The sequence below is a fragment of the Cricetulus griseus genome, chromosome X (assembly GCF_003668045.3).
Source record: "Cricetulus griseus strain 17A/GY chromosome X, alternate assembly CriGri-PICRH-1.0, whole genome shotgun sequence".
Classification (NCBI taxonomy): Eukaryota; Metazoa; Chordata; class Mammalia; order Rodentia; family Cricetidae; genus Cricetulus; species Cricetulus griseus.
Window position 1 is genome coordinate 83562063 of NC_048604.1, and position 21543 is coordinate 83583605.

The following is a 21543-nucleotide window of genomic DNA, read 5'->3' on the forward strand; positions in this document are numbered from 1 at the left end:
TTTTCTCTATGTCTAATATCTATATGTGTGTCCGTACATACTATATTTGTCTCTCTGTAACTGGTTTCCTCACTTAGGGTTGTTTCTTCTAGTTCCATCCATTTGCCTGACAGTTTCAAGATTTCATTGTTAGTTTTTTCTGCTGAGTAGTACTCCATTGTGTAAACATACTACATTTTCTTTATCCATTCTTCAGTTGAGGGGCATCTAGGTTGATCCCAGGTTCTGAATATTAAAAATAATGCTGCTATGAACATTGTTGAACAGATGTCCTTGTGGTATGAATATGCATCTTTTGGGTATGTGCCTAAGAGTGGAATTGCTGGACCTTGAGGTATACTGCTTCGCATTTTCCAGAGAAACTGCCATATTGATTTCCAAAGTGGCTGCACAAGTTTGCACTCCCACCAGCAATGGAGGAGTGTTCCCCTTTCTCCACATCCTTTCCAGCATGAACTGTCATTGGTGTTTTTGATGTTAGACATTTTGATGTTAGACAGGAGTAAGATGGTATCTCAAAGTTGTTTTGAGTTGCATTTTCCTGATGGCTAAGGATGTTGAGCATCAAGTGTCTATCAGCCATTTTAGACTCCTCTATTGAGAATTCTCTATTTAGTTTTATACCCCAATTTTAATTGAATTATTTGGTGTTTTGGTGACTGGATTCTTGAGTTCTTTGTATATTTTGGAGATCAGCCCTCTGTCAGATGTGGGGTTGGTGAAGATCTGTTCTCAATCTGTGTCTGCCATTTTGTTTTGTTGACTGTGTTTTGCCTTACAGAAGCTTTTCAGTTTCAGGAGGTCCCATTTATCAATTGTTGATCTCAATGTCTCTGCTACTGGTGTTATGTTCAGGAAGCAGTCTCCTGTACCAATTTGTTCGAGAGTACCACCTATCTTCTCTTCTAGGAAGTTCAGTGTGGCTGGATATATGTTGAGGTCTTTGATCCATTTGAACTTAAGTTTTGTGCATGGTGGTAGATATGGATCTATCTGCAATCGTCTATATGTCTGCATTCAGTTATGTTAACACCATTTGTTCAAGATGCTTTCTTTATTTTATTGTATAACTTTAGCTTCTTTGTCAAAAATCAGGTGTTCATAGGTGTGTGGGTTAATATCAGGGTCTTCAACTCAATTCCATTGATCTACCTGTCTATTTTTGTGCCAATACCAAGCTGTTTTCATTAATATACCTCTAGAGTAGACCTTGAAGTCAGGGAGGGTGATGTATCCTGAAGTTCCTTTATTGTGCAGGGTTGTTTTTGCTATCCTGGGTCTTTTGTTTTCACATATAAAGTTAACTATTGTCCTTTCAAGGTCTGTGAAGAATCGTGCTGGGATTTTGACAGGGATTGCAATGAATCTGTATTGATTTGGGTATGATTGCCATTTTTACTATGTTGACCCTACCTATCCAAGAGCATGGGAGATCCTTCCATTTTCTGTTATCTTCTTTAATTTCTTTCTTTAATGACTCGAAGTTCTTGTCATACAGGTCTTTCTCCTGTTTGGTTGGAGTTACCCCAAGATATTTTATATTGTTTGTGATTATTGTACAGGGTGATGCGTCTCTGATTTCTCACTCAGTCCATTTATTGTCTCTATATAGTAACACTATTGATTTTTGAGAAAGAACTTAAAGTTAGTTAGGGAATGGGAAATGACTTGGAAGGACTTGAGAGAGAGGAAAAATATGATCAAAATTTATTTAAATTTAAAATTGTTGTATAAATAAAAAATACAAAACATTTTTGCATGTTTTGCATGGGAATTCTGCCTGGATACTCTCTCTCTCTCTCTCTCTCTCTCTCTCTCTCTCTCTCTCTCTTCTCTGTTGTGTGTGTGTGTGTGTGTGTGTGTGTGTGTGTGTGTGTGTGTGTGTGTGTGTCTTGAGCCAAGGGATTCATGGAAAACTTTGTTTCTCCGAGTTAACAATCAAGAGCCCATTATCTCTTAGATCTATTCTCTGTGCTTTCTATCCACAGTAAGTTAGATGGAGTAACCCTGGTAAGGAGTCTGCTTTGACCAGTATCTCCTGTGATCTGGTGTCTTGCTGGCTCATGCAAATGGGAAACACTGGCATGTAAGAGAATAGCAGAATGGTGGGTTGCTCCAGCCTAAGAATTTCTGGTATGTGCTGTGTAGCCATACCATTGCTGGAGTTAGTATCACATGGCATTTGTCTGGGTCCTGGGCATTTGTCTTCAGGTATTAAAGTGATATCATCTTCCTGAATTTGCTAAAACTGGAGTTACCTATCTTTTGCTGTATTTTTCAACGTCTTTACTAGCTATAGACCCAGTCCTCAGAATTACACTTTCTCCATTTGAAATATCTACTGTGGTTTCCAGACTCAATCCTGACAATATCAACAGAAAAGGATCTTACAGCAAATGACCATACCTATAGTTCCACAGAGGTGACGTAATACACCAACCATCAGTTCCACAAAATATAAAGCTTTCCATCTGGTCACTCTCAGAGGAAGACAATCTTTTTGCTCCTGGAAGTTAATTTCAGCATCTGGGTTCATTTATTCTGGGCTCTTCCTCCATGCACTCCCTTTCCCTTTGTGTTTCACCTTCTTCCTGCTCCACAGGACTCTTCTCTGCAGCCTTTAAGTAATAGTGACTATCTCATTTTTAACAGAATATTCTGATGTAGATTATTGTCTTTTTTTGCAGTTATACTCTTCAGAAATTATTCATTGGCTTCACTTCAGTCTTACAATTCATAACCATGCTGCCTTCAACATTCTAACAAAACTCTTCTGAAAGACATCACTTCAACAAAATTGATTATTGTCCTAAATTCATCTTTTAAAGTTGCATCTATCTGTCTGTCTATCTGTCTGTCTGTCTGTCTGCCTGCCTGCCTGCCTGCCTGCCTGCCTGCCTGCTTGCCTGCCTGCCTGTCTGTCAGTGTGCTGTGTACATACAGAGCACTGTGGTATGCATGCTGAAGTCAGAGGTTGCTTTCTACCTTGGCAGGTCCTGTCTGTATGCCTGTCTGTCTGTCTGCCTGTCTGCCTGTCTGCCTGCCTGCCTGTCTGCCTGTCTGCCTGTCTGCCTGCCTGCCTGCCTGCCTGCCTGCCTTTCTGTCTCTGTGCTGTGTTCATACAGCGCACTGTGGTATGCATGCTGAGGTCAGAGGTTGCTTTCCACCTTGGCAGGTCCTGTGGATTGAATTATTTTATCATGCTTGGTAATAAGTACTTTTGTCTGCTGAGCCATCTTACTGGCCCTGTCCTAATTTATTTATCTCTGCCTGCAACCTTATCCTCTCCTATCTAACTCTGATTTTTCTACTACAGAATGCTGAATTTAGCTCCTTGCCTCAACAACTGTCTTGACCATGTAACTTGCTCTATCCAATTCTAATGAGAAAATAATAGAAGGACCAGAGGCTTAGAGTGTGTTTTCAATGCACATACTTTCCCGTCACCGTAAGACTGATTTGCTTTCCCAGCCATTTTACTTATCTGATTGATGATATATTCAAATGACATGTGGAGCAGGGCTATCCCAATAATCTGACGCCCTTCTCAAGTTGTAACCTCATGAACAGGCAATGCATACCAACATTTGTAGGATATTTGCATTTCAAGGTTGTTTGTTACTGAAACTTTGGTGGGAAGTAGTTAACTGGTTTTGTTACCAATGGTCTGTACTTCTGGCAAGTCAGAAGCTGTTTTTTAATTGATTTGCAGTAGAAGGTACTATGGACTACTCTTACTTCCTTGGAAGTTTTCTTCTTTTCTTGGCTCTCTCTATTCTCTTATAGAATATAAGGTGGTTTTGACCTGTTGTTAAATATTATTTATAAAGGTTGTGTTTGATTCAATTGTCTATTACTTCTGATTTTAAATGGATTCCCAAGCAGAGAAGGAGAAAGGGGCTACAACTACCTCCAAAGTAGATACAGCATGAAGTTCCCTTATACCTGAAATTTCTACTTAATTTTTTCTCATTATTTTTTGCTCACATTTTGCAATAACACTTGACTCACACTTTCTACATTCAAACTGGCCTTCCAATATACATATAACTGCCTGAGTTAATCTTTATTGTAAGATAAATGGTAGCTTTGATGCTCCTCTGTGTAAAATGCTTAACTTTACAGAAAGAGTAAAATCCAAACCTTTCCTCTGCTAAGACAGACCACAAACAGAAGGAGGACACCTATGTATCTACTTTTAGCTTTAGTTAATTTTTCTTTCCTATTGCAAATTTTCAATTGTTCACTCTATGATACAAAGGTTGTTAAAGTTAAGACACTTTTTCAAGATGGTAAAGTCAGTGAAATACCTCACACAAGTCCAGGTATCAGGACACTAAGAATTCAATCCGATGAATGACATATGTTTGCATATGAATAAAATTAAGGAAAGTAGTTGTATCTGTTGTAATTGAACATTGAAGAACCTAAAACAGCTTTCTCAATGGTTACAGCATTATTGGAATATTATTGTGGAAACTACAGTAAGATTTTCATAAAAAGCAGAAAAAATTTATTTGTTTTGGTTCTTTAAAAATTAAACAACTTGGCTAAAAATATGAATTGATGTTCTATAAATCTTTATTGGGAAAGTAAATTTAATTCCTCTCTTTTCTGTGTGAATTAAAATGACCTATAAAATCCTTTATGGATTTATAATAGAAATGTTAAAATAGGTGCAAGGAAGCTATTTCGAATGTAAAGCCTCTCACCATTAACTCTAAGACTCATCTATTAAACCTTTGACATTACCAAACAATTCTGTTTCACAAGGTAAAATTCCATACAGCATACTATTTAAGAAAATGGCCCTCATTTTCCAGCTTACTGGAAATGATTCATCTTTTCAACAGCTTTGAGGGCTACATCCCAGCACTGCTACTTTTTTGTCCTTTCAACAATGACTACAAGCTGAGAGCAGGCTAGTAAATGTGTTATCGGCCAACCCATTAGAGTTCCATTATTTTCTGTCTTACATGGCTTCATGTAATGAATTTTTATAATTAAACTAATGGCACACAATTTATTTTTCCCCTCCTTACTTTCAGGCCCCATTTCTCTTGCAGCTTCTTTGGAATAAGTTTTATACAAAAAGAAGGGAGGAGAGTCCTCCAAGTGCTTCATTACCTTAATTTCATTATGACATTTTGGAAGGCATTCTCTTTATTTGAGCTCTCGCTTTAATTTGCTGACTTTATTAAAAGGCTTAAGCAGTGTTGTAATTAACAAATCATCCAGATACCCCAGGCTTCTAAGAGAAGTCTGTTTGAGAAGGTGTAGAAGTGGTCCAGTATAATCTACCCCAAAAAGAATGTCAGAAATCCCCAGAAAGTAGCATTTTTTTTGTACCACCATAACTGGATTTCTAGGTAACTTTTCAAATCCCATGAGTCTGCTATGGGAGAGTACATTCACAAGTCTCTCTTGCCATGAGATTATATACCTGCACTTTACAAATCTAGAAAACAAATATCTGTAGTCTTCATGATGTGCTGATATAATTTTCAAATCAAATCTACCATTGCATTATCCAACTGTTAAACAGACATATTGAAACTGTATACTTTAGTGTTTATCCTTGAGTAACATCGATGTATAACCATTCCTACAATGTAATTTTGGAACAGTGTCTTCTTTACAAAATAAAATCTTTCGTTGGGAGAGATGGCTCAGCTGTTAAAGGTTAGGCTCATAACCAAAAATACAAAATAAAATCTCATACTGGTAATAGCAACTTTCCACTATCTATTTCATTTATCCCCAGTTATTATTTTTATTACATATGAACAGACAGAGAAAATGTTATTTTTGACTGGGTTATATCAAGTAGCATAATGGCTTTGATGTTTATTTATGCTATAGTATTAGCATCATGATAAACTTTTATCATTTAGTAGAATTTCATTTTTAGATGATCCACATTTTGTTTATATATTCATTTGCTGATGGACAGATGGGTTGCTTGTGCTTTCTGGTATGATGGATACTACTAACATGGACTATTAACATGGACTGAACAAAATTTTTGTGTCTGTTTTTATTCATTTTGAGTACATATTTAGCAATAGAATGCTAATATTTATATAGTTGTAAACTGCAGAATATTTTTCCATCATTTTCACAGTTTACTTCACCTATTTGTTCATTCACTTCTTGGTTTTCTGGAGATAGAGTCTCATTATATACCTCTGGCTGTCATGAAACTTTTTATGTAGACCAGGCTGGCCTTGAACTTGCAGATCCTTCTGCCTCTTTGTTGTAACTACTGAGATTTTAGTTGCACATTACCACATCACAACATATTTATGATCTGAAATCCTCATTAAATATGTAATGGTCCCAATTATTGTACATCCTTGCTATTGCTTGTCATAGTCTGTCTTTTTGTTTTAGCTATTCGAATGAGATGAAGTGCCATTTCATTGTTTTTCATTTGTATTTTCTCATCTATAGAGATAACCATATTATTATTTGTTTACGTATGTATATTTGGAGAATTTTTCTGTAAGAATAATTTCTGTAAATGGATCATTTGTATTTTTGTTACTGAGATATTAGAGTCCATATATGTTCTTGCACAAATTCTTAATCACAGATACCATTTAAAATAATTTCTTCTTTCCTGTGGATTGTCTTTTAAGTTATTGGTATTGTTTGAAGTGTAAAAGTTTTAGTTTTGATCAAGCATAATTTGTGTCTTTTCTTTTATTACTCTTTTTTGGTGCTGCATCTAAGAAGATATTGTCTAATAATAATTTGTACGCATATAATTTCTTGAAATATGTTAAAGTTTTATGTTTTTGTGTTTGTGCATGTGTGTGTGCATGTGTGTGTGTGTGTGTGTGTGTGTGTGTGTGTGTGGTGTGTGGTGTGTGCGTGTGTGTGTATGCAGATGGGTATGCAATTTTGAACATGCATATACAGGCCAGAAGGTGGTGATCCGTTCCCTAATTTAACATTATGTATGTATGCATTTGAAATAGGGTATCGCCCAGAATCTGGCCTGATTTTCTTGAGTATTCTGGAAGTCAGCCTCAGTGATCCTATCCTGGATTGCTATAAACTAGGTTGATAGGCAACTATTGGACACCCAGCTTGTTACATAGATGCTGGGATCCAAACTCTTGTACTCATCATTTCACATTAAGTTATTATAAGTCCTGAGCCAACTCTCCTGCCCTTAATGTTTTAGTTCTTGTATTTAATGTTACATTTCCTCCTGGAATAGGTTATTTTTTCAAGTCATTAACCTTAAAATATTTTCAATTTAAATGTTTACTTTTAGTTAACAAATGAAAATTATACATGTTTATAGGATATAATGTGATATGTGTATATATGTGTATTGTTAATACTTTATAGTAAATAACTTAATCTTCCATCTCATATAATGTTCATTTTTTGTCTTCTGAGAATTTGCAATGTGGTTTTAAAAAATTCAGAAGCATACAATAATTTATTAATAACTACATCAGCACATTGTGTAATAAAGTTTGAGGATTTATTCATTCTTACTGAAAACTTGAGACATGATCTCCACCATAATACAAGCTTCTTGTAATCACCATTCTCATCTCCACTTGGGGAATATTATTCTACTTTTGGAAAAAATTGTAAAAGATGGAGATTAATTATTCTTTAAAAGCTTGGTAGAATTCACTTGTAAAGCCCCTTGGACCTGCATGTTTCATTGTGGGGAGACTTAAAACTGATGGCAGCAGATACAGAGACCCATACCCCAAAATTAGGTGGAGCTCAAAGATCCAAGCAGAGGAGGAGGAAGGGGTCAAGGATACCACAAGAAAGTGGCCCACAGAATCAACTAAGTAGGTATCATAGGGTCTCACAGAGACTGACACAAAGGTCACAGAGCCTGCATAGGTCTGAGCTAGGTCCTCTGAATGTATGTTATGGTTGTGTAGCTTGGTGTTCTTGTGGGAGTAACAGCAGGGGTAGGCATATCTCTGACTCTCTTATTCTGTTCTTGGGACCCTTTTCCTCCTACTGGGGTGCCCCATGCAGTCTTGATATGAGGTTTTTGTGCCTAGTTTTATTGTAATTTTGTATTGGTGTTTAGTTAATGTCTGTGGAAGGCCTGCCTGATGTTTTCTGAAGGGAAATGGAGGACCAGTGGATATGGGGGAGAGGGAGGAGAGGGGGTGACTGGGAAGAGTGAATAGAGTGGGAACTGCAGTCAGGATGTAATGTATGAGAGAAGAATAAAAGAAAGAAAACCCTATCATTCCCTTTTCTTATTACAGGTTAATTGTGTTATTTCTTCAGTTGTTCATAATAATTCTCTATATTCAATTTTATTTATCTAAAATTCATAGCAATATTCCCTTTAATCCATAAGATTAGTCATTTAAGCCTTCCTTCTCTGTTTAAAAATTATTTTTAGCAAAAAGAGTTCTGTCTGTTACACATAAACACAGTTCTAAATCTTTCTTACTGAATTTAGTTTCTTCATTTCATTATTTTCACTATAGCATCTATCATTTCTGGTAATATTAGTATTTTCTTCTTTGAGTAGTTTCCAATGATAGGAACCTTGGCTATTGGATGGAGGTTTTTTCTTCTTTTTTTTTCAAAACAACATATAATATTGTGCAGTATCTTTAGAAGCCCAAGTATTTCGTGTTTTTATTTTAATTTTTCTCAAGGTAGTTTTAATTTTAACTCGATTTATTCTCTGCTCCAGTTGTTAAATTAGCATGTACTATATAACTTTTATACTTATAAGGCTCTCAATGTATTCTAGATATTTAACTTTAATTCTATTACATTGTCTCCAGAAAATTTACATTATAGAATTTTAAGCTGTTTAATGTGGACTATCTTGGAGAGGATTTATTGCCAAATGAGAATGTATATTCTGCTTTTATTGTGTAGAACATTGTAGAGATGGCTACTACAGTAAAATTTTAGCGGTTTTCAACTGTCTTTCCAGATATTCAATTTGTTGTTAAAAATGAGAAAGAGCCAGCTATATTTTGTTGAACTATTACTTCATTTTTGTCAGTTTTTGCTTTATGTATTTTCGGATTATTTTAATTTTTCTCAGGCTGAATTATATCTATTGATCATTCATCATGGCTGTTTTTTTTACTTATCTGTTCTGACTGCAAAGCCAGCATTTTCATTTGGTTCTTGCTTATAATTTTATATTTATTTTGTATATCTATCTTCTCCACAAATATGTCAGAGCAACTCAATCCCAAGATGCTCATTTAAAGTTTTTCTCAAAACCTTCCCAGTGAGTATCACTGCCAAGGTAAGACGCCTTGCTAAATAATTGCTGAGTAATGATATGTACAATGAACAGTAATGTACACCTTTTCTTGGGGACTTAGCAATAAGTCAGGTCAAATAAAGACTAGATTCTGTACATAGGCTTGTTTTCAATTTATTTTTCCCAGGGAGCTGTAAGACAGCTCAAATAGTGCCAAGACTCTTGGAATAAAATGTGGCTTTCTGAGGAATACTAATCCTGCCAATCTTGGTGGCTAGGAGACTGCTAGTTTTCATAGCTACCAGTGGCTCCAAAGCCACTGATCTTCAAGACTACTGAAAGAAAATGACAGGAAATATAAAAAGCCTCAAATCTTGCTGCTCTTGTGGAAGTATAACACTTCAGAGATTATAATGTTTGATTAATTTCCTGGTTTCAGTAAAGAGAATTTTAAAACTTTTAGCCAGAATTTGTTTTTGTGGAGGAGTGGATTTCTAGAGTCATCACTACATATTTTCAAATACTGAAGAAACTAAGCTATGAACAGAAACTTAGGTGAAATAATCATGTGGTCAGGGTATAAAGGAATGTAAGACATGATATCATATATATATATATATATATATATATATATATATATATATTATCAGGGGAAGTATCCTTTCACTATATATGTTGTATCTTTGAGATAAGGTATAGTCCATATGTTTGAAGTTCAGTAGCTTCCCAGTGCTGTAAGAAGAAAAGTACTATTAGTATATTGATTCTTCTTACTCTTGTGGTAGCTTTAGTGGGAGAAGAAAGGTGTGTTTTAAAAATCTATGACCAAATGTTAGGTTCTGAAAACAAGATTTCAGACAAGGTTTTTCATTATTAGATTAGAAACTAAATCTTCAAGCTACTAGTTTCAGTCAATTTGCAGAAATAACTTTGTATAACTCTAATATATATATATATATATAATATATATATAATATATATACTTATCAAAATGTGTATGCTTAACATACATAAAATAATTCCCCTTGTAACATTACACATATCTGTAATGCAGACAGGATACTGTCTGGTATGTAAGTTTTACCTCCTTCACATATAATAAAATTGTTCCTTTCATGATTATCCAGGAAGATTCTTGATTTCTTTTTTCCTACTAAAATAATTTGTGATCCTCAAGTAGCCAGTATAACTACTTTAGAGAAGGGGGTTAAATTTGAAAATTAATTAAAATTATATTTATATGTGGTCTAGTAAATGATATATTTAAAACATAGTTTCTTTTTTCCAATCTTGGCAATGTTTATTTAATAATTCTAAAATTATTAGATTCCTCACTTGAAATAGTTTCAAGTATTAAATAGCCAAATCAGCTAGGCTCAAACAAGATTTCACTTCTCTATTGAATTCATGTACTCCTAGCTCAGCCAAGCACAAAACAGCTAATGCCGTCATGTTTGAAAAGCTTTTATGCTGAATTTGACACAAAAGCAATCACAGAGCAGACAAAAAAGAATTTCTCTTTCAAAGGCTGAAAGGAGAAAAATAAATGAAAACTATGAGCTTGGCCATATCTCTCTTGCACTGGAAAAAAAGTTCAAGATCCAGAAATAATTTTTTTCCAAAGAACTTCTTGCCAAGTTTGGACCAATCTTAGCCTGGTGAACAGGCTGTGAACTTAGTCAAGATGCTACCAAGTGATATAAATCCTAGGATGATCAGTGCTGGCAGTTTCAGATGCCAAAAACATACTTCTTTTCCTTATTTTGTAATTTCTAAATGGCATCAACACTCATAGGATTCTGTCATGGCTTATTGTCACAGATTTTGATTAGTGTGGAATCTTGTATGTTTTTTTCCTATGATATCTGTGTCTCTTAAAAAGAGCAATTTTAACCAACTTCAAAAGGATCAAATGAAGAGATATGGTTAATAAAATGATCTCCATTCCAAAGCACATCTTTGTTTTTACAGCAAAGATAGAATGTACAAATAGATTATGTATAGTTTTTCATGATCTGCTAATTAGAATAGATAGTTTTAGTTTGTTTTTCTGCCCAACCAGTGTTCTCATACTGCTGTCTCTTTCTACCCTGAAAATTTTTTTTCTTTATTTTTTTTAATTTTAGAGGCATCATACTTACATATCCATCCCCCATCCCCTTGCCTTCCCATCCTCCCATGTTCCTCCCCAAACCCCTCACCTCCTCAACTTCCTTCAAAGGGATAGGGAGGCCCTCCACAGGGGAACATCATAGTCTCTGACCACATTTTTAACATGGGATTTCCTAGATGCGATCTCATAAGTGGTTTCTATCATGTGAATGTGATAATATTTCTACAATTACTTCCCATTTGTTTTTCTAAGCAAGAGGTAGAGAGTTTCAAAATATCAAACCAGAAAGAGTTAACTTAGTGGGATGCTATGAAGAATTAAAAATGGTGATTTCTAAAAATTATAAAATGATGAAAATCATGCAATTACATTAAAGTGAAAATTCAGAATTTATAAAAGGCATTATTAGAAAAATTTAAAAAAGGTGTAGATAATAGCTAGAATAGATTCGAGATGAGGATTAAAGATTAAAAATCATTAATATATACAGATTGCTTAGGATCCAGATCAGTAGAATTCAAGTATGGTGATTTACTTAAAGTGTTAAAAAGATCACAGAGTTGTGTTAGCATTTGAAATCATTCTCTGTTATTTACTAAGAGTAGATTGGGTTATCATCAGGTATGGGGGAGCAAGGGAGGCTGAGTGCTGTAACCACAGCTCTCTAACTCTGATGAGGGCCTTGCAAGGTTAGGAGGTTCTCTTGGCAATCATACACACACAAACATAGCAATAATTTATGAGGAGGGAGATGCAGGTCAGATTATCCAGTATCTTCTAATATCTGTTTCCAAACATTTTTTCCTAAGAGAAAATTGTAAGTGATAAACCTATCAACATTACTCACTTAGAGAGAAGACATTTAGCCATGAAAAGCAGATATCTCTATTCTTTGCTTGCCAACTTTGCAAAGAATTAAAAATACTAGTTTCATAAAAATGGAATATGATTTGTAATTATGTTCAGTTTTTCAAAGAAGAAAATACTGTAAAAAGGTACCCATATTACACTCTTTAATTACTTTTCAGTCAATTGGCTGATTTATGATATAATCTTATTTATTTGTCAATTGGTAATTGGTCTTGTCTCTTACATAGCCTCATGATGTTTTATCAATTTATTTAATCCTCACAGATAGTAGGTAGAAGAGAAAATCTGTGAAGTTATCTATGAGAGTAATTGCTATAAATTTCCTTCCTGTATCCCTATTCCTATCAAACAAAGTTTCTTTATACAATTTAAAGAGAACACTTTTTATGAATAATGGCTGAGAGAACCAAATAAAATAATGCTTGTAAAATGACTAGCACTGACTTTAGCATGCAACAAATATTCAACTTTGGTATCAACAATAAGAATGTTTTAGTATTCATGCATACTATCCAGGAGACGATGTGGGCGGGAACCTTAAAGTTTTCCTATTTCTCTCATATGCCGTATGATCTTAACATGCATTGTAACAGCCATGCATATCATTAAGTTTATAAACATAGATAAAAATACCCATGGTTTCTATATAGATAATGGTCAAGTCATTTTTTATGAAATACTCAAGACTATTCAAAGACATTTTAAAAGACATTGACAAAGATAGTACTTATTATAAAATCCTTGTTGTTTCAGATGTTTGAACACAGCTGTTTAGATAATTAAACTGTTTTGCTTTCTTCTTCCATATTTCTTTTTTATTTTATTCTCTTATATGAAGCCATGTACTCTTCTAACAGCTACTTATTGTACCCTAATAATTCTTGACACCCCTTATTGTTCTCTCAGGGTAACATTTATTCAAATATAGCATTACCTTTTGTTTTCCTTTTTTTTACATCTATCTAAATCCACCTTTTGAAAATTTTGTATCCATTAACACTTTTTGTTGATGATCTGTAAATTTCATAGTATACAACCTTCAAGGAGACTATAGCAGAGCCTAGCTTAATTGTCATTAGAGAGGCTTCATCCATCAACTGATGGAAATAGATTCAGAGATCCACAGCCAAATATTAGGCAGAACTTGAAGAAGTCATGAGGGAATGAAGAGGAAGGACTGTAGAAACCATGGGGGCAAGGACACCACAAGAGTATGGTCCACAGTACCAACTAACCAGGGGTTATGAGGGCTCACCGAGACTGAACTGAATCAGGGACCCTTATTGTGTATCTGTCCTAGTTCCTCTGTATATGTTCATGTAGCTTGATGTTCTTGTGGGACAGCTTAGAGTGGGAGTTTGAGTATGTTTCTAATACTTTTGCCTATACTTGAGTCCCTTTTCTTCCTACTGGGTTGCTTCATTCAGTGTTAATACGAGGGGAGGCGCCTAGTCTTATTGCAAAATGATATGCCATGTTTGGTTGATTTCTCTGGTAGGCCTGCTCTTTTCTGAAGTGAAATGATGGACCATTTTTCTGAAGGGAAATGGAGGAGTAGATCTGGGGTAGAGAGGGGGGACTAGGAAGAGATGAGGGAGGGGAAACTGCAGTCAGAATGTAATATATGAAGGAATAATAAAAAGAGAACAGATCATTCAAGATTAACCATGTGGATTGCATTTCAAATAGTCAGGGCAGGAATTAAGAAAATAATTATTACAAATTACTTATGCTGCTGTGCCAGGAAATTACTAATAACAGAGGTAATGATTAGTCTTAAAATCTATATGGCCCTTTGTAATTCTTGGTATATGCAGTTTAGATCCTTTAACAAAGTGGCTATGATGAAGACTGGCTAAAAGTTTATTAATCCCACTTAGTCTCCCTGAAATTAACTGGGAGAAAGTTCTGGTCAATGAGACATGGTAGAATTCCTAGGCTTGGCTATAAAATTCTATAGATTGAACAAACATATTCTCAATGGCATTGGGGTAATCATAAGTGTAACATGATAGTATAAAAAACTGTAAATGCTTATCCCTAAATAACCATTTGGACAGAGTTTGTAAATAGGATTTATCAGATTCTGATAGACCATAACCAACAAATCAATTTTTATTAATCTTTAGTCTATTATGCTGTTGATATTTTAGGGTTTATTTCTTAATGCAACTTAACATAATATAAACAGACTGCTTTAAGAATGAGATATTTTAGAGATAAAAAGAATCTAAGAAAATTATATTGTTTTTCTTCTTATAATATAAAGCTCATGTGAGATTCATATCTTTGCTTACAGGAAAGCCTTTTCTACTACATTAAAAACAATTAGAGAGTTTGGGGTTAAGTCCTCAATCACATCACCTTCCAACCACATTATTTCACTGGTTTAAAATCTCTTACCAGTATCTACTTTTTAGCATTTAATGTCTCAGATGCCCTATAAATGCAGCATTTGAAAGCATCAAATGTATGTACTTTCAACATTTGAAAGCAACAAAAACATCATGCATGGTACTTGATAAAATTAATACACTATTTATTTGCCTTTTTAGCAGAAAGTACTGAACTATCAAGTTGAAAGACATTTCGAATATTTAAGAGAAAGAAGAGGAAAAAGAGAAGGAAGACTAGGAGGAATAGAAAATGCTCTGCTAACGTCAGAGAATGGGAGAAGGACATGAGAATACACATTCCCCTTATACCTTCTCTGATATTCACTCATTTCCTTCTCCAGTCAGAGCTCTTGGTAAGGTAAGGGCTTGGAGGTTTAGATCTGTTACTTTTTCTAGGAAAAAATTGATGGGACATGTTAATTTAATTTCATGCTACATCAGAAGTGTGGCATGCATACCATCTTTGAAGTGCTCTTAAAACAATGGTGCATTGTAAAACCCAGCTCATGGGTGGGAAAATAGCTCACTTAATAGAGTGTTTGCCTAGCATTCAGGGAAGTCTTTAGATGAATCCCCAGGAGAAAGTTAGCAGGGTTGCATGGCACATGCATGTGATTTCAACACTCAGGAGGTGTAGGCAGGAGGATCAGGAAGGAAGTCAAGAATAGGCTCCTTAAAAGCCTGCTTCAACAAACCAAACCCAAACAAACCATGTGCATACTAAAAGATAAAAATTAACTTTGAAGTTGTACCAGCCTATCAGTTTTCCTTTACTGTGTATTAAGTCTCAACAATTTTGAGCATCTAGGTGTGGTGACACTCACCCATAATTCCATCTTGAAGGAGAATTTTGAGACTTTGTCTCAAAAGCAAACAATGAAATAAAAAATTCCATTAATCATTATTCATTTTTGTATAAACGTAATTTTTCATTAAGACCATTAAGTTTCTATCTATGGCATGACTTTATTTGCTATAACAAGTATTTGTTTTTAAAATGATGTTTGACACTAACCTTGGTTTCTGAGATCTTCTTTTGGATTTCATCCATCATGTGAGGACCCTCTTTCCATGAGTCAAGCCTGGCTTTGGCCTGTCCTATGAACTGTTCAGCCTTTTCCTTTGCTTCTAGCCACTGTGTTGAATCCTTTAGCATTTCATTCAACTGCTGTCTCCGGTTGTGAAGATGTTCCTGTACCTCATCCCACTGATTCTGAATTCTTTCAACTGGCAACAAAGGAAAAACAAATAGCAGGAAATATTACTCTAGAGAAAGCAGGCGAAATTTATCATAAAACTACTTTTCATATTTTTATTATCCATTATAGTATTTAATGTGCTATGTGTGTGATAATTAATAAATGATTTCTATGCTCAGATGGAAAATTAGAGTTTCTATTAAATTATCATCATGAAATAAACTAGAACATTAGTGCTATGGGTAGAAATATTTTATTCTTACTCTCTAATATCAAAAGAGAATTATCTCTTAGAAAGGTACTATAGGGCTTGATTCTATTACTTGTGCATTTGACTTGTGAGTATAAGAATCTGAGTTTGGAAGTCCTGAAGTGACAGTCAAGATGGGAAACAGACAAACAATTTCCTACAGCTCATTGACATACTACAAAGCATGAAGGATTTTTTTTTTAGCATGATCAGACTTGCAGAGACAATTAAGGCATAAGTAACAGTATTAAGGCATTGACTGATGAGTTGGAAGAACATTACCCCATGATACCTGCCATGTTTCTTGGGGTGAAAATTATGAGAAGGCTTTTCACTATCCCCCCCCCCCGAGTTCCCTCAGTAATGTCAAAAAGTGTGGCAAACAACAATAGCCTCTATAATAAGTGACTCTTACAGTTTCCTTCCTTTCCCTATTTCGATTCCACTCCCATAAAGGTAATTCCTTTGACCACCTTACAAATAAACCACGTTTTCCTATAGATGCCACTCCAAGTTTTGTTTCTTGAGTAACATAGCCCAAATTAGTAATACTATGTTCACTCAAGGGGAAAAAATCAAGCTGATTGCAAGATGAGCAGTGGGTAAAAGCATATGCTTCCAAGCCTGATGATCAGAGATCAAACCCCAGATCTTATGTTAGAAAGTTATTCTCTGGCCTCCACATGCAGTGCATGGTACATGTGCCCTTCATACCTATATTCATATATGGACTGACACAAATAGATATGTATGTATGGTCAAACAAACAAATGTTAAAAAATTTTTTAAAAGGAAAGAAAAGTCAGCCCTTTCACTAAATCTTGAGTCGTTTTTATTGAAAAATGACCACTGTCTCTTTCTTATGATTCAATGTTACATCCTTTCAATAATGGCTATAACTCCTATTGTATTGTCTTCATTCATATCATAATCTCTATCTTATGCAAATAAATGTTCTGTTAGTTTGGCTTCTTTGATTCTAATTTAATTTGTAAGACTATATATTCAGGGATCATTTATATAGTTTTCTTTTACTAATTTAATTTATATTAACCATATTTTTGTGGAAAACACCCTCAAAATCATGTTTGCTAGTAGAATATCAACATATGATATAAAGTCCATAGATTATAATGTCTGGCGAGCTGCATTATACTGTGGAGTAAAATTCATTGATAAGCTACATTTCTCCAACATTTAAAAATTAATTGCAGGTTACAAAGAATCAGTTACTATACAAGTTTACCTATTTTAAATCCAATTGTTGGCAAATATAGACAATTCTTTCTATATAACTAATGCTACTTCAGAGGCATTTTTGAACCACATTAAAGCCTAGAAGGTAATAAGCACAAAAAGTGTATTATTATTACTAACTCAATACAATTAGATAAATACCAGAAAGACAGAAGAAGCATGAGTCATTGTTAAAACAATAAATATATATGAGAATTCATTTTGCTGGGCAGAAATTATGGAGAGTTTTACTTTAACAAAAGGATGCATAAGACTTCAGAGAACTAACAAATTTGTCAAGTATATTCAACATATTATTTGTATTTGTATTACTTGTAATTCTCTTCTCAGATATAGTCAAGAGAAATGCATATTTATTTATATTTACCAAAACTCATACTTTCCACTCCTTTTAAACCAATATATGCAAACTTCCATCTACATATCTCTGTCTATCTATCTATCTATCTATCTATCTATCTATCTATCTATCTATCTATCTATTTATCTCTCTATCTCTCTATCCACTATTCCTCTATCTGTCTATGATCTTGTGGTGTATATGGATGAGTGAGAGATTTATAACTATTTGTAACTGTATGGGTGGATCTCAAAAAGATAATACTGAGGGGTGCAAAAGTCAGTTCCAATTGAGTAGATACTGAAACACTGTTTGATTAAATGTAAGGTTAAAAACTCAAGAAAAATAGATTTTATGACTCAGGATAGTAGTTGCCCTTGTTGGATAGGTAGTTACTAGAATATATATGAAGGGCTCTGACAAGGTTCTGATAATAGTGTTTCTAGATTTTTGTGGTATTTACACAGGTATATTCAGTTTCTAACAGTTTACTAATTTAGATGTTTAAGCTAAGTATAATTTTTATTATATATTGAAAATGGTGTGTTATTTAACTTATTTAATTTAGGTGATTGTCTTTTTGAAAAGTGGTACAAAATGTATTATATAGATCAGTTTGTTAAACCTACAACACAATTTTGTGCTTAGATGCCCACAGATATTGCTCAGTGGCAAAAATCTTGCCTGTTATAAGGAGCTCTTAGACTGTTCCTCAGTACTACAAAAGGAATATTTAATAAAATATTTATTAGACAGTGAAGTAGATTAGGCTCTTCATAACAAACTAGAGTATGAAGAGTAATCAGTTGTTCACCTCTTGGGTAACAAAGCTAGCCAATTTCATTGATGAACTGACAGAAATCACCAGAGAAGTACGTGCACAACCATATGTAGAAAATTTGAGAAGCATTAGAGATATTTCATTTTGTCAAGAGATGAACAAGGCATGCAATCTGATCCCTAATGTTAACATCTCTATGGGCCCACAGTCCACCCATTAAATCCCTTCCAATTCTCCTTCCCAGGGAGATCTGATAATCCTCCCCTTGAGCCCCCTTTATTACCTAATCTCTTTGGGTCTGTGGATTGTCTCATATTTAATCTTTATTTTAAGCTAATGTCTACTTATAAGTGAGTACATACCATGTTTTAGAATGGAAGAGTACTGAAAGAGACAACTGGAAAGGGAGGAGCATTTTTGGGTGAGCGAGAAACCTGGTAAAATAGAAACTCAGGAATCTACAAGGATGACTTCAGCTAAGCAATAGGGGATATGTAGGCTAAAATGGCCATATCCTGTGACCACTCAAGACTTCCAGTGGATGAACTGGAACATTAACTCAGCTATATAACCTTCATATTTTCTTGTCTATGGGATGTGCCAGGTTAAGGGTGACACAGAGATTTATAGGGCTGGACAACCAATGACTGCTCCAGCCTCATACCCATGCCACAAGAGTGAGCACACACCTGGGACTGCCTGATGTACTAGGACCCAGAGCCTGGATGGCTCAGCAGCCTAGGATAGAATCAAACATGACTGGAAAAAAAGTCAATGTAATTATGTCTGATGATGTTCTGCTGTGCTCATAGATTGGTGCCTAACCCAATTGTCATCAAAGAAGCTTCATCTAGTAACTGATAGAAACCAATGTACATACTCAAAGCCAAATATTAGGCCATGGTCAAGGAATCCTGCTGAAGAGAGGGAGCAAGGATTGTAGGAGCCAGAGGGGTCAAGGACTTCACAAGAAAAACCACAGAATCAATTAAACTGGGCTCATGAGGGCTCACAGAGACTGAACTAATGACCAGGGAGTGTTGAGGGAATTCAGTCCATTTAACCAATGGTATTGGGGTGACTAGCCCTATTAGCATGCTCTGCTCTGGGTATGTGACCAGATAAGAACTAAGGACAGGGGACATGTATTCTCTTGGACAGGGAAGGCGCCCTGATGCCACAGCTCAGTGACCTGGTCCAGAGTTTTCCCCATCCTTCCCTGGTAGATGAAGAAGCAGCTGTTCTACTTCATTCTGTATTCAAGTGTGTGTTATTTCCACTCCATCCCTTAATAAAAAGGCATCATTAGATTCTTGCTTTATCTGGCATCCAATGTGGGTCACAAAACAGCAACCATAAGATTAAGACCCTCATGCTCTACCAACAGGTAGTATTTATCAACAAGGGTTAATACGGAATTTGCAGGACTTGGCCATTATGTCAATTTTTTCTCAGGCTCCCTCAAAGATTACCAGGATCCACCAATCAGCAAAAAGTAGTCTAGAAAACTACACTCAAATTTCTGAAATATTATTTATGAATGCTTGTTTTCATTTAAGAGGGGTTGGTTATAAATTGTTATTAGCTATAGCCAATCTCTTTCTAAAAGAAGAAAGGGAGATATGATATATAAATAATGGAGAAAAATAGATTATTGAATCCACTTTAAAATCAACTGTTAATCTCAAAATATTTAATATTGGTATGGATTTTAGTTTACTGATATAAATTTAAAGTCAATCTTATTATACTGTATGTATATTTATACTCGTGTTTAAGGTATCATATTCATGCAGCTCATTTAAAAATGTAAATGTATGCTGGGTGTTGGTGGCACATGCCTTTAATCCCAGCACTAGGGAAGCAGAAGCAGGCAGATCTCTGTGAGTTCAAGGCCAGCCTAGAGCAAGTTCCAGGACAGCCTCCAAACTAACAGAGAAACCCTGTCTGGAAAAAACTAAAAAAAAAATGTAAATGTATAATTGCAGATACAGATTAATAGCTAGTCATTTATAATAGTAAAACTTAGAGTTATATTAACTAGGTTTTCTAGGTATACAGAGATATTATTTAATTATGTAGGTAATCTTCAAACACTTCCAAGACCTACAGAATATGGCAATTTAAGTGTTTTAAGAACTTGGATTTTTCTCCAGAGAGAGACACATCTTCTTCTGGCAACATAAATTACTTCGAAGGGGATGATGGACATCAAAGAAACTCCTTATGGAATTTGCTTTCAATGTGGCAAGGCAAGCCATTTGGTCAAGAAACTGCTCTTGCCTGGACTCTTTGTAAGTAGGTTGTATAAAATGGACATGCAGGACCCACAAGAAAATCACCAATAAACTTTGCTAAAACAAGGGGGAATGGTCCTTCAAGTTCCTGCTTCACAGAAGAAACTGCCAGACATTCTACATGACACACACAAAAGCAACTGATGAACTTTACCAATATAGGTGGGACATTCCTACAAATTTACTGTTTCACTAAAAAGTCTGCCAGATACTCTAGGCCTGTAGGCTGAAGTTGGATACCCCAACATTATAGAATTCTGGGTGACTGTTCAGACAGCCAGACGTCTCAGTCATTTCTAGAGTTTTGGAAGTTACTTGCAATGCACTTTCTCTTTACTCAGGTAATATAATATCCTTCTGGGGTCTTTTATAGAACTGAAGATTAGATAGTTATAGTTTAATTATGATAAGAGATAAATTAGATGTGAAACTTTAGACTCACAACGATAGGATAGATGATATAGAATTTTCTTTAATTTTGTCAAGTACAAATAGACTTAATATTGTACCTATAATTCTTGTTTGATAAATGTTTTGTTGTATGTAATTTTACTATGTTCAAATTAAATCATTCCTTTTTGATTAGACAGAAGGGGGTAAATGATGTGGGATGTCATTATGTATGCTTTGAGCATGTCTTGCTCTCATTGGTTGATAAATAAAACTGCTTTGGTCTATAGCAAGGCAGAATAGAGCCATGTGGAAAATCCAAGCAGAGATACAGGAGAAGAAGGGCAGAGTCAGAGAGAGTCCAGCAGTGGCCCAAGGAGCAACATGCCAGAGCACCCTGGTAAGTCACAGGCCATGT

General features: G+C 35.0%; 1 protein-coding gene across 3 annotated transcripts in view; it reads right to left on the bottom strand.

The window, feature by feature from the left end:
* Dmd (dystrophin) overlaps positions 1 to 21543 on the bottom strand; it is a 1637847-nt gene that overhangs the window by 547732 nt on the left and 1068572 nt on the right. For all 3 annotated transcript variants that reach the window (XM_035449892.1, XM_035449894.1, XM_035449893.1), the window contains one exon: positions 15627 to 15838. In XM_035449892.1, coding sequence (XP_035305783.1) covers positions 15627 to 15838 — 212 coding nt within the window. The remainder of the gene's footprint in view (positions 1 to 15626; positions 15839 to 21543) is intronic.